Genomic DNA, 14,489 nt, shown 5'->3' on the forward strand with positions numbered 1-14,489 from the left:
TAAAAGAAAATGTTATCTTTACCCTTAGCATGCTGGTACTGATTGGCCTCATCCACAAGTATGGAGCCAGGCCGAACGTCCATGCCTTATGACCAGGCTCTATACTGTTGGTAGCTTTAATTTTGTATTTTGATGTTAAAGTAGGGCAGATCCAGTACATCAAGTCAACAGGTTGTGGATTAATAATGATTGATATGGGTACATGTTAGCTCTGAAGGAAGAACTTTTTTATGAATGTTTGATGGACTGTCATAGTTTAACTTTTTTTTTTTTTTGGTATGAAAATGTATTGATGAACTTCAAATATCTGTGTAAATTTTAAACATTCAATGGCTTATACAACTCAGTGGTATTAAAAATCTTAATCAAAGAATAAAACATTATTATACAATACATAACTCATATTACTTTGTAATTTTGCTTTGTGTAATTTTCTTATAGTTACAAGTTTTTTTAGACTATGAAGTAATAATAAGCTTTTCTTAAATTTTTTGTCAGACTTAAAATTAATTCATCAAACAACTTTGTTTCAATTAAAGATTTATAAGGCCACCTATTGTTAGACGGAACGAGGAAGAGTGTCCTAAACTCCTGGACACTCCAGTTATCTTAAGGTAGCACAATGCATGTGGCATGCTAAATGCACGGAGCTGCATGGCAATATGTAAACATATAATTGCTTTCAAACTGATATATGTATATAATTTGTGAAGAAATGTAAGCAACTTCCTCACAATTGCGCAACTTTTATAAATGCATGGCATTTAAAAAAGCTGAATTTTTGCATGGCTTTTAAATAAATCGGAAATCTAAATAATTTATTCCAACATTAATAATCTGACTTTTGCTGATTGAGATGTTTGCATGTTTTAATATTTGCATATTAGACACTTTTATTTATTTTATCTTCAATATTTGCTCTTTATTACAGTAATATTTGTCATGTCATAACATTGTAACCGAGCATTACTGAATTATATCTTAAATTATAAGAAGTTTTTGAAGTTAAAATTTAAAGTATTTTAATAAAATGACAATTATTAACATCTGTGGAGAGCATGACTGTAATGATTTTATAGTTATTAACAAATGTAAACAATTTTCCTTCAGTTATGTACCAGAAGAGTATGTAATTTATGAGTTATTCCCCTTGGTTTTATGTTTATTTTAAATTGAGTGACGCAATATATGTATAACAGTTTAGTATATTTTAACTTACATTGTTAACAGACATCTAGCACAGTTGTTTTACATTTATAGTGTAGTACTACTTTATTATGAAACAAAACAACAACAAAAAACAACAGATTAATTCTACTAAATCTTAATTCCCCAGATACGGTTGTTACTTCTGAGAACTTGCATTAAATTTTCAGTCGCATGAGTTCTGATTCTGTAAGATACATTAACCTGGGTTCTATGAAAATTTGTACATACCGTAGTTTGCAGTAAAGGGATTACTTTAATAATTAAAAGTAGCACTTAGTACCTCCAATTTCAGTACTATTTTGTAGGCAATTTACCTTTACCAATTACCAATATACCAGTTTCCCTTATTACATATTACATTTAAATATCCATATAATAAATCCAAATAGAAACTTTACACATGGAAATTTTAGAGTTAACTATTTTATGTTATATTTTATTATATTTTATACATGTTTATTATTAATTTGAAAGAAGTCTTATCTATCTAGAATTTGATTGGTTACATATGATAAATGTATCAACCAATTGCAACATTGCTTGTTTATTCAGAACATAAGAAATTAATTTTATTGAAATTGACCATTTGCAACATTGGCCATTATAAAACTCAACTTTGACCCTTAATAGATGGATTTAGTTGAATATCACAGATCTATCTTTTAAAGTAACAGAATATTGTTGTACATGTATTAACAAACCAGTCTTTCTACTTTCCCGATGCATCACAAGTAATGAGAATTTTGTTTGTGTTTGTCTTTTCCAGTTTGTTTGTTGCTTGTTAATACATTTATATATACATGATATATAACCAGATATTTTACTTTGGTGTTGTTTTGTTAACATCGATTGTAATACTATTATATTTGAGCCACACCATGATAAAACCAACATACTGCGTTTTCGACCAGCATGGATCGAGATCCGCGCAGTCTGATCAGGATCCATGCTGTTAGCTATCAGTATCTCTACTTGTAATAGGGTTTGTAAGTTACTTGTAATAGGGTTTGTAAGCGAACAGCATAGATCCAGATCAGACTGCGTGGATGCTGGTCACAAATGCACAATGTTGGTTTTGTCATGGCACGGCTCATTTGGATTACCTTTGTTGTTATGTTGATGTGATCTAACCAGTGAGTGTTGTTTTTTTGTGTGTGATCTTGCAGCGCTAACAGTCCATGGAAGAAAGGTCCAGACACGTTTGTACCTTTACAGCCGTTACCATCTGAACCAAGGTAAAAATAGTTAATGTAGGGTTTCAAAGTCTTTAAAAATAAGTATTTGGATATTGCAGTTAAATTTGAGAAATAGAATGTTAGCTTTCAGTGATAGAAGATAGTCTTAATTTGGAGGTGATCTTTTATTGTTGGTGGTATTTCAGAAAATTTTTATTGTGATTTTGTTACCATTCTGGCATTTAAAAAAATCTTAATTCTTCATTTTTGTAAAGGTTTTTAGGAAGTTGTGGGGTGGGATGGAGTTTGCAGTCAAGCATTAAAGGGCTGATTTTTTATTCTTGTGCATTTGTCGCTTTTCTTAAGACATATAAGATTATAAAAGTACAGAGTTGCAAAAGAAATTTGCCAGGCAAATACATGTTAAACAATTTACAATAAATAATTTAGGTGTTGTTATAAGATTTGAAAACCATATCAGAATTAAATAAATACTTCTTTCACAATGGTAGAAAAATAGGGAAGTCATTATGATAGTTGTTTTATGTGACAGTATAAGAATAACAACAAAATGCACATATCATTAGCTTGATTTTTGACACAAAGATGACATGATTTATAGTTTGTTAATTAATTGTGTCATTTGATAAATGTACTAGTATTTTTACCTAAGGTTTTATTTTTTACAGTACATAAGTACCTTTACACAGTTTGCTAGGTCAACTGTCCAGTCTCATATTAATCATGGATATTATATAAGTGTTAAACATACCATAATTGAGCAGTGTCACGACAAAACCAACATAATGGGTTTGCGACCAGCATGGATCCAGACCAGCCTGCGCATCAGCGCAGTCTGATCAGGATCCATGCTGTTCGCTATCAGTTTCTCTACTTGATATAGGGTTTGTAAGCGAACAGCATGGATCCTGATCAGAATGCATGGATGCGCAGGCTGGTCTGGATCCATGCTGGTCGCAAACCCATTATGTTGGTTTTGTTGTGACGCGGCTCATATATTTGTCACAGTAAATACTGTAGACATTAGATGTAAGTAGGACATTTGGTTATATAAAGAAATACATTACACCTTGATTTGGCTATATAACCTTGATTGATGACAATCAGACATGTGTTTCTGAATAATTTTTATTGTTTATGTACAAGGCCTTTTATAATACAGAACATTTACGTAACATTGTTTTCATTGGATAATCTATGATGTTGCATAAACTACATAGAGGATATTTGTTTAGTTCAGTGTAAGATCGGAATATATTTCACCGAGTGAGCACCAAAAGGTATATTTCACGAGTGGCGCAGCCACGAGTGAAATATGAACTGTTGGTGTTCACAAGGTGAAATATATTTCGATCTTACACTAAACTAAACAAATTTTCTTTTTATTACATGCAAAGAAACGTTTTAAAAAGACACTAAACCTAATATTGAATGAAAAGCGCGCCGAATTATAATACAACGTGACGTCATTTACGACGTCACGTCATTAAGTTGGTACCCAGTTCTGTGCACGCTGGTATTTCACTGAAACAACGTGAGGGGCTTAAATTCAAAACAGTGAAATTATCAAAGTGGTAATTTCACTGTTTCAAACAGTGAAATTACCAGTTTTATATCACTGATATATTTCTATAAACCACCGAAAAGCATGTAATAAAAATGTATATACATGGCTTCTGGGAAATTATAAAGTACTTTTATGTTTTCCTCTAAAAAATGAAGTTTGCTATATTATAAATTTGTTAAAAGATTCTTGACAGGTTATATGGCCATATATATATGGTTATTTGCGATTGCCGTATGACTTAGGTTATTATATAAACATCTGTTTATATAGGGCAATTATGACTTGTCCAAAATGTTTTTAACCTAATAATAATTAATGGGACTCTCCATGATAAGAGAAGAACAAAAGAGATTTTTTTAAGTTTTACTTTTTACTTTTAATTACTTGTGCTTTTTATCTCAAAATATATATATTGCAAAGTTTTCAAAGTATAATGAATGTTAATTACTGATACTGCTTTTATCAATATAATTATCAGTAAATGCTTTATTATAATTCATTGTTAGCATTGATACGATTTAGATACAAGAATTAAAACTGTTTCACTACTTGAAAGCTCAAACATATTAAACATTACATACACAAAAAGCATTTAATAAATTGTTTGTTTTAAGGATGAAAATTGCAAATTACAAAAGAAGAAAGTAAAAGTTTTGAAAGAACAAAGTGAATTATGAAGTTGTAACATACTTCAAGATTTACCTAGTGATATAATTTCAATGATTATTTTTCAGAGAGCCGTTTAGAGTGAAGGCACGTCGTGAAGAAAAAGAGCTGGAGAAGAAGACAGTTAGAGCTTTAGATGAATGGAGACCTGCAACGCCATTAAAACCCGAGAGAGTTGATGAGAAAAAATAAATCATCACAAGTTATAATTGTTACATATAGAAACCTGGGGCACTTATAGAACATTAAACTGCTGCAAGAAGAAACAAGAATAAAGGAACTAAGTATTAAGTTGAAAATGCTACAAATATAGTATATATAATCTGAAACTTACTATCCGAAACTTCAGGGTCAGTTTTGGCCAATACATACATTTGAACATTTTTCGATGTTTTCTTCAAAAAAGGGAGATTTTAGAATTTGCAAAAAACAAAGAAGAAAGTTATGATATCAAAAAGAGGAAGATTTCTTTAATTTGTGTAAATACCTCTTATTTTAAAAATATTGTTGCAGAAAGTGGGAGTCTCCCGCTAAAAGTGGGAGAGTTCACATGTATGCCAATAATTAATAAAATATGATGAGGTTTTATGATATGTGACCTGAAACATCATTTTGTTAGGTACTTCTTTCTGGTAGTTTTGTCATCTTTGGATTCAGAAATTTGTATTAAAAAGAAAATGTCATGTTGACAATTATCATCATACTTATAAACTTTATCTAATATTGATAATAGCTTTTATTTGAATAGAATCATTGGAAAGCTAGTTACTTAAGATTTGTTATTTTCATTTTTAAGAAAAGACAAAGTGATTTCATGTATGTCACACAATTCTTTCTTCACTTAAGTGTTTTTATTTCTGGTGCTTTTGTGAAAAGGGTATTGCCTACTAAGTATTTTAACCCCTTCCTATTTACTTATTGTAATTTGAATATACTAGATGTTTCTGGTCATATTCTGTGATGATATAAATGATGTGTTTTTGTATTTGATTTAATTTTATGACCTTTAAAAGGACTAATTGTTTGTTAAAAGTTCATATAATGTATGTTTTGTTAAAGTCTATAGAATAATTGAATTGATAGTTAATCTGTTGAATTTAACACTAGGTAAATCTAGAGGTTAATGAAGATTTGTGATACTTAGATTTAATTGTTGATACATCTTTATATTTAATAAGTGAATGAACAGTGTGTGCTCTTAACTGAAACATAAAAAAGTAACTTGATTGGACAGGCTAAATTGATTTGACACCAAGTTAAGAGTATTGACATCATGCAAGCCAAAAGTATTGAAACCATTGACGCCATTTGAAATGTATTAACTGACTTAAAGTAAAAGTTCTATGCCATGTCAAAAGTATTGTCATTTACAAGTCAAAATATACATGTATAATAGAATTTGCCTGTGTTTCAAGTATAGAGGTATACCATAATGGATGTCAATACAAAAAAAAACATGCACTATACAGTTGAACATTATCATTCTTATATTTTAATGTTTCATTTTCAATTCACAATACTTCAGTTATTCAAAATCAGTATGGAAAGAAAAGCCCAAACATTTTTGGAACATTAGAAACATAATAATACATATATGTATTAATGTATTCCTATACACGTTTTGTCCACATCTTTGTTCTTATAGTGTTAAAACTGCCATCATAATGCCTATATCTGTGATAATGTATTTCTAAATTTAGTGATTGGTGATACAAACATGTTTTTATGTTATCATATTTTTTTACTGATAATGTTTTAACTGTTCTGTAGATTATGTATTGAATGAGCAATTAAAGTTTATGGATGATTTGATTCTTTTGTGACAATTGAATTCTAACAGTAAGTTTTCTTTCAAATATTTACTTCATATGAACTATTGTTTTTTATAAGAGTTTATATGAACTACTGTTTATTATAGTTTATATGAACTATCTTATGTTAATTCTTAAGATTTATATTTTATTAATGTGCTCTGCCTCTGGGAAGATGGTAAATGGGACTGGAATGATTATTGTTTAATTTAGAATGTTGCCCCGTCACATGGTTTATCAACTTTATGCTAAATTTAAATGACAGAATTTTCTCTAGTTTAAAAACTAATTTTATGTTTCCCCAGAAAGTAACAACTAGTTTCAAGAAAGATTTTACCTCAGACACGATTTATTATTACTAGTTGGCACCTTGTCACATGACTTTTATAATAATTAACCTGCAAAAATATGCATATTTATTTATAAGGTTATATTTTAATAAATAAATGTATTTTAATAGAAGTGTTAATTCTATTTATAGATGTTATGTTAACTTTAGTAACAATGTGATACATACAGTATTATTGTAAAACTTTGCCTTATATGTACAGAGATTTTTGTTATTTTAATATTTATAAATTCATTGTTACTTAGTTAAGAGCATTATACATTATTTACATATCATATATCAGTTTTTTATATACATGTGATAGTCTACTCTTTAATTTCTTTGCTCAAGTAATAAAAAAAGCTTGTTTTCCCGAAAAGTCTGTGTTTTTATAATCAATTCACAAAAGGTTTATATAATCAACAGTCAAATGCTTTTTGCATCGGTATGCAAGTCTTCAAAAGATTGTTGCACCTCTGCCACCAGTATAGATTCATGCCAGCTTGTATATTTACCTCTATCGTGGTGGTGTTAGTAGCTTTCACTCTCGATCACGGCAGTAAGCCACATTGAATTTACCAGAGGACAGTTCAGTCCAGACAGGCTGTCCAGCAGTTTCACCACTACTAGTTGCCTCCACTTTCGCAAGGAACTGAAACTTTTGTACATGACAGAGCAGAGGTACAGTGCGAATGACCGTAGAAAAGATTTCATGATCAATCGCAACGAAAGTGACATGCATTGTCTGGGAATCGAACTCGGGGTCGCTCGAGTCACAGTCCAACGCTCTACCTATCGAGCTAACAGGACGGTCTTAGGCAGACTATCGGTATATCCATGGCTATTCTATTTTAGTATTTTTCGACAGAAATCCTTTAAAACGTCTAATCACGGATTTATATTATGTAATATAAATCCGTGGTCTAATGCACTGCGCATAATTTGAAGCAGACGAGTCTGCAGTAGTGCATGGGTTAATTCAGTAATTAACAGGAGCCAAATTCATAAACATGTATAAGCTTTAGTATATATAGTACTTCAATGGTAACTGCGTCGGTGGTCTTACTGATGTGCCGATTGTGCCTTTCTCAATACTAAAGCTTGAAAGTCGACAATTGGCCATTTTAGTATCGGTGTGGCTTAAAAGCCCATAAAAAAGCAACAAACAAAATGACTCGGGGGAGGGGGGGGGGGGTCTTCATAATATACCCATGTATATTGTTGCAGTCACAACTGAAAAGTTCAACATTGAAAGAAACGTGCACACGTCTTCAACAACTTAACTTATAGACGCGACGTCAACAGCATTTCCTGTAAATTGTGTTTAAGTCACTCAATGGTTTCGATACACTATAATATAGATTGCATAGGGATTTTTCGAAGGTCAATGTGAAATACCCGTTTTGTATAATCTATTTTTATATTATTTTAAAGGAAACAAAGTTATATTTAAACTGTTTGTATGTGATTGAAAAAAAAAAACATTTCAAAAATCGTGACAGAAAATTACGATTTTCCAATACACTGGATGGTATTCTGACTTAAGTTCAGATCGTCTTATGTTAACCTATTTATAGCATTATTTAGAAGCTGATTTTAATCAAATTAACTGGGTGGCATATGCGCGAAGGCATCGTTAATTGTAATAATAATTGTTAGGAAATACTCAATTTTTTTATTACTTGTGCGTATTAGATAAGAGGAACATTTTTTTGCTAAAGCCCTCTCCATATATATGACCACAATAATATCGGGGACAAAGTGATTGTATTTTTTATTGCCTTTTGTAGTGTATATTTGGCGATGTGTAGCTTGTGGCTGAGCGGTTAAGGTCGTCCAATTCAAACAACATGCTTCTAACCGCTGTGGGTCCGAATGCCGCGATGGACTTTAAAATCTTTTATAAGAGGAAGCCATCCGGCTATCATAGGAACGACAGTGGTTCTACACACAGGTGCACCCGCCAGAGATAATGCACAGAGCGACAGCAGACGTCTTTCTTCACCAATAACGCGGGAAAGTCGCCATAATTTTTATGACACCATTATAGTGTAGCTGTGACTTTAAAATCTTTACACTCCTTAAAAATGAAATTCTGTTATAAATATTGGTATGTAGACCCACAGAAAAATATAAGGGTAGACAGAGCTTTGTATATTGGCTCGTAGGATGCATGTGGGAATTAGACAGGTGCAACGGGTGTAAAATATAATATGTACCAAGTGTGCAGGATTTAAAAGTGAAATAAAACAAAATAATACCACTTCAAATACTTTTATTTGCCAGTTAAGCAAATACATATTTACACATATTTCTCGAAAGTTGTATTAGAATTAAACGTGTAAAATGATTAAAGAACTTGTCATAGTCCGTTTTGATATAACCTTATTAAAATATAGGGGTGTTCAAAAATAATTTACAAAGGGTACATGTTCACTGTGTATAGATATTATTAGTCTTTTCTTCATTAACGAACATTTAATAAAGCAAAAATAATATTTCTGTCTTAAGAAAAAAAAAATGAGCTTGTTGAGTATGAAAACAGACTTCAAAATTATATAAAACGAAATAAAATTGTTGTCAAGGCCATACTATACGTACAACAAGTACCTATAATGGCATGTCAAGAGTAAAATGAAAATTCCGCGCATCACGTGGATATCTATCTATGTGTATGAGTAATCGGGTTTTAGTAAGCTTGTTGCCCATCAAAAATTTAGCACAATTTTAAAATTATTCTTAGAATTGACATTGTTCAGTCATGCGAGTTCTTAACTGGCAGAAGAAATGTTATATGTCTAATTGAAAACATTCTGGTATTAACCCATTTTTATATATGTTAATAGCTCTGTTTCTTTTATTTTTTTTTCAAATTTTATCTTAAAATTACTTTAACAAAAATAAATACATAAATAGTAAAAAGAAAATAGAAGACACAATCGCAGAAGTTTAGATTTGTTAACGTACGTGGCCTTTGTTCTTTATTAAGAGCAAAGAAATACAGAAAAGTAAAGTCTATGAGCTAAGAGTTTGGATGTTTATCTATCGGACCATTATTTTTATATCTGTATCGATGCATTAAACATATTAAAGTGTGACTGGTTCAAATGCTCTATATGTTAATTCAGTATACACCAGCTTCAATTATTCTCCCGAAAACCCCATTTAAACTCAATGTCCTGTCCTCTTTGCTTTTTGTCCATCAAGATACCTATCATGCTTTTATCAAACTTATCAAATTATCAAATCTTGTGTTGATAGCGTTTTCTAACGTGTTTAAGATTCCAAGTTCTTTTTCTGACGTGTTTAAGATTCCAAGTTCTTTTTCTAACGTGTTTAAGATTCCAAGTTCTTTATCTAACGTGTTTAAGATTCCAATTTCTTGAAACATACAATCTTATAAAGAAAGTCTTTTACCATATATCACAAATGCTTATGTTTTTGAAGTGCTGTGTTATTTTAACATACACGGACACCAAACAATTTATAAATATATGTATATATATTACAAGACAAAACGATTAACAAACAAAATGAAAGATAAAATATGAAAAATCAACAAATCACTGCACATGTACATAGACATTCTTTTACGTTTTAAACTTTTTATACTATGTTATGTTGTTCAACTTAAACACATTATAAGCTCTTGAAAGCTGGAAATCTGTGCAATGAAATAATGTATATACAAAACATACCCATAGTTCATTAAAAAAAAACTTCATACACTTAGCATGTGTGTTTACAATCGTCGCATTTTTTGCTATCTTTGTATCTATTAAAACATAAATGTAATGCTTCAAACAAAGGAAACCACCCATTTGGTGTTTATAAAAGCAAGCAGCACATCTTAGCTACCATAGGGCGGTGTATATAACGTGACATCTTTCTCACTGATATCAATATTTGTTCAATACAATAAAATAAAATGAAATGAAGTCAATAACGGAATTACATTCATCAAAACCGATAAAAAAATTAATTAAAAAATTCACTTCGAGTGTCTTTCTTAAACAAGTTTCCGATCAAAGTTTTTGGCAGTATAAAAAATTGCAAAAAACGACAATAGATATGTCTCGAAAACAGAGAGCTATTTATATTAAATGGCTGATTATGTATATCGCGACCATATGTTTAAATTAATCATAATTCAAAAATTAATACCAAGCAGTAGATCTGACTCACATTACACAGTGATTACATATTTTTTCAATTCATCATAAACAAATAAAAGACAACACAACTAAATGATATGTCATTTATAAAGTTAAAAAAACCAATGTGTACATGAATGAAATGTATATAACATTACTGCATTATTTTCTTAAATAATGCCACATAGCTACAGGTTTTCGTAACGACGTCATCATTTGATTCCAATGAGACAGTTCCGTACCGGAAGTGTTAGCACCCACGATCACGTGACCCAAAGATGGCGTCCGATTGTCCGGAAGTAGTTCAGCTACTGTAATCCGCAGTTGAACCGTCTGAAATACCAAATAATTTTTACATTTAACATTGTTCTGATTAAATTCTGTAACAAAATCTATATATATCTAGTTGTAACGGCAAAGGCAAAAAAAACGAACTTGTTCTTTCTCATTTCGACTGTGATATGCATGACCAATGATATTGTATGTATGGACTATCTGCAAGTCCACGATAAAGTCATGTGACCAGTCAGTTACAATGATTATTATAGATTATTACACTCACCGGGTTAAGAATCCTTTGAGGTTTTAAGACAAATATAAAACTGACAATTAGAGAAACAGTTAATGTATGACAGTAAAAGTACATCATAAACGGGACTTGACTTTTATTTTCTACAAATAAGGAACGTGATATTTTTTTAGATGTCCTAAATACAATGTATTGGGAATTCTCTAATTCTATGTTCAATAATCTTTGCATTTCTTGTGCTTTTCTTTTTGTAGTTTTGCTGTTCTGTCACCCCAGCTTTGAAATGTTTATTTATCGTTTAAATAATTCTTTACATCTATAAGGCTACTAAATTGACAGATTTTTGTTTCACATAAAACAGTCATGACACGTGTGAATTAGCTTTACCTAACTCATTAAAATGTTGTTATGTGACCAGTTGAAAAGTGCAAGCGCACCACATCCAGGCTAGTGAATACAGCAATTTATCACAACTTTGACGTTTGCATTGTCACCTTTATGATATAATAATATAAAATACGCGACAACATATGCATAAATATTATATTTTTTTTTATTAGCAATCCAAGGAAAAGAACCTACGTGTGTTATTTCGCAGTAAGCAGCAATGATGGTGTCCTTAAAAGTATTAGTTGGATTAACTATAATAGCATTTTGTAGAGAAGGTATATTTGAAATAATGAATTTATCATGATTTTTTATAGCTTTTTATACAAAAGGTATATATTCAAAATGATAAATGTATAATTATTTATAGCATTTTGTAGAAAATGTATATATTTAAATAATACATTTATCCGGAATTTTATAACATTTTGCAGAGATCTAAATGTATGCAAAATAGATAGTTCATCATATATATCTTTAAAATAATGAAATTATCATGAATTGTTATAGCATTTTGAAAAAATTCAAAGGTATATATGCAAAATAACGAATTCATTTAAAATTTATACAGCTTTTTGCATTTTTGAAAGGCTCTAAAGGTATGTATTCAAAATAAAGAATTTATCATGAATTTTTACAGCAATTTGCAGAGAAGGAAAACTAATTTTGATTTTTGTTTTTAATCTTAATAGCATTGTGCGAAGAAGGTATAAATTGATACATTGATTAATAAAAGTATGGTAAATTTAAATTGCATTGCACAAGAAAGATATACATAAAAAAAAACTAATAAAATAAAGTCATGTTCAAGAGACAGCCATTATGTAATGTTAATAAGAGACAAAAAAATTGAAAACAAATACTTAGTGTTTTTAAATATCACAATATAAGAGGAGGGTATTAAGTGAAATATAATTAAAGGAGTTATTATGAACGTTTTTTATTTACGATTCTTCCAGCACAATGTCAAATGCAAGGTATGATGAGGATGATGAATTCGATCCCGACTATGGTCAATGGCATGCGTGAAAATCAGGCCAAAGCGGCATTGGCGCCAATAGTAAAGTACGTAGTTGGAAATACAGCAACGCCCAGTCCAGAGATGGTCAACTTTGCCGTTATCGCGGGAAGCGCCCCAGTGACACAGACCGAGAAAAACGCTTATTTAGACATGATGAAAAAGGTTGCTAGACGCACTCCAGAGGTGATCATGCAATTCCTAAAACTTGAAAAGAATGGTTCATACGTATTGGATGAATTCGGACTAGATGCTCATATTACAAAACGGGCAATGCAATTTTCGATAGCAAGCGAGGCAAAGAAAAATCGAAAAAATAAAGAAAAAGAAAAGGAAAGGACACAAGAGCTTGAACGAATTCGAATGATGCAAGACCATGAACTAAGTTTATTGCAAGCACTTGGTCATGGCAATAACGCCGCTGATACAGTCCAAGGTCAAAACACTTTAAATACATTTACAGTTCAAGACCCTTTTGTTATAGCGTCAACACCCTCTCCATTTGATGCAGGGTTATTCGGATATGATATTTACGGTGGTGGTCCTGTGACAGACTTCTTCGCTCCTAGCCATCCAGTTCATGTAGACGCTCCTGCTCAGCATACTCCTGTATCAAACGCTGCCCAACCGGAATTTATTTCATTATTGGATATTTTGAGGAATTCCAACAACAATAATAATCAAGGAAGTAGAAGCAACTTTACTGTATCCAACCAAATGTCGCCAACGCCGACTGTAGGTCAAAACATGATGATGAATGGTGGTATGGACTTCGGATTTGGTTTCTAACGTGTCAAAAACATTGTGATTTAAATGTTTCAAAGTTTCAAAGTTTATTTCAATCAGAACCATTAGACTTAAAAGCCCATGAGAAATACATATTCAAAACTTAATGACGAACAATTTATACATTTAACAATAATTTCATTTTAACAATAATCTTGCAAACATAATTTACTTTGGAGAAGGTTTTTTCAGACTTATTCACCTTAGCCAATTGTGACATTTTTCGAACTAAATTTCAGTTTACCTCTTTCCAGTTTTAAAGTCAACCTTTTAACGAAACGAAACATAAAGGTGACTGACAGGAGTGAACATAATATTAAGATAACCTACATGACCTATTGTGCTACATATGAACAATACACATTAATATCTATTATATAAATACAGCACAATAAAGTGATATGTATTCTTTAAATTAAAGCTTAACATGGTTAACAATCTAAATAAATATTTGGAAAAAACATATGCCTTATTTCAAATACCCTATAATATTTCTTTACGTTTTTTAAAAGATGTGTGTATGAAAGTTCTAAGCATTCTTACTATCATCTGGTTTTAGTTATTCATCTAGTATATAAATTTGTACATAAATTATTTGGTCTTCGCCAATATTTTGATAATAATATTTATGTCTTGAAAATGTATTGAATAACATATAACTGTATCGTACATTGTTACATGTTTACCGATTTCCTTTTACATAAAGATTAAATGTGACATCATATAAAGTGTATATATGGTACACCAGATCATTACTCTTTGATTAATCTGTGTTATATTATTGGTTTTTAAAAGTATCAGATTATACCGGAAATGCTGATTGCTAAAATTGCCGGAA

At 30.8% G+C, this 14,489-nt stretch overlaps 3 protein-coding genes across 9 annotated transcripts in view; 2 read left to right on the plus strand and 1 right to left on the minus strand.

Moving 5' to 3' along the window:
• The window catches only part of LOC132754703 (spermatogenesis-associated serine-rich protein 1-like), a 46,082-nt gene extending 40,381 nt beyond the window's left edge, over nucleotides 1–5,701 (plus strand). For 3 of the 7 annotated variants that reach the window (XM_060745376.1, XM_060745375.1, XM_060745377.1), the window contains 3 exons: nucleotides 540–614; nucleotides 2,376–2,444; nucleotides 4,707–5,701. In XM_060745376.1, coding sequence (XP_060601359.1) covers nucleotides 540–614; nucleotides 2,376–2,444; nucleotides 4,707–4,830 — 268 coding nt within the window. In that variant the 3' untranslated portion in view covers nucleotides 4,831–5,701. Of the gene's footprint in view, nucleotides 1–539; nucleotides 615–1,110; nucleotides 1,126–2,375; nucleotides 2,445–4,706 lie in introns of all 7 variants that reach the window. The other 4 variants (XM_060745378.1, XM_060745379.1, XM_060745381.1 and 1 more) reach the window with 4 other exon arrangements.
• Nucleotides 5,702–9,298: 3,597 nt separating this feature from the next.
• The window catches only part of LOC132754704 (synaptotagmin-12-like), a 72,064-nt gene continuing 66,873 nt past the window's right edge, over nucleotides 9,299–14,489 (minus strand). Inside the window, exon 8 of the mRNA XM_060745383.1 lies at nucleotides 9,299–11,264. Coding sequence (XP_060601366.1) covers nucleotides 11,094–11,264 — 171 coding nt within the window. The 3' untranslated portion in view covers nucleotides 9,299–11,093. The remainder of the gene's footprint in view (nucleotides 11,265–14,489) is intronic.
• LOC132754705 (uncharacterized) lies at nucleotides 11,287–14,421 on the plus strand. The gene is made up of 2 exons (XM_060745384.1): nucleotides 11,287–12,125; nucleotides 12,807–14,421. Exons 1-2 carry the CDS (start codon nucleotides 12,068–12,070, stop codon nucleotides 13,652–13,654), a joined length of 906 nt encoding a protein of 301 aa, XP_060601367.1. The 5' UTR covers nucleotides 11,287–12,067; the 3' UTR covers nucleotides 13,655–14,421.

Source organism: Ruditapes philippinarum, unplaced genomic scaffold (assembly GCF_026571515.1).
Source record: "Ruditapes philippinarum isolate M1 unplaced genomic scaffold, ASM2657151v2 ctg804_1_1_1_1, whole genome shotgun sequence".
Taxonomy (NCBI): domain Eukaryota; kingdom Metazoa; phylum Mollusca; class Bivalvia; order Venerida; family Veneridae; genus Ruditapes; species Ruditapes philippinarum.

What these genes read in the sequence shown, in the direction of transcription:
- LOC132754705 (XM_060745384.1), top strand. Translation starts at nt 12,068, where the DNA reads ATGATGGTGTCCTTAAAAGTATTAGTTGGATTAACTATAATAGCATTT. An exon ending in AATAGCATTTTGTAGAGAAG is followed by an intron (nt 12,126 to 12,806) that starts GTATATTTGAAA and finishes CGATTCTTCCAG; the next exon opens with CACAATGTCAAATGCAAGGT.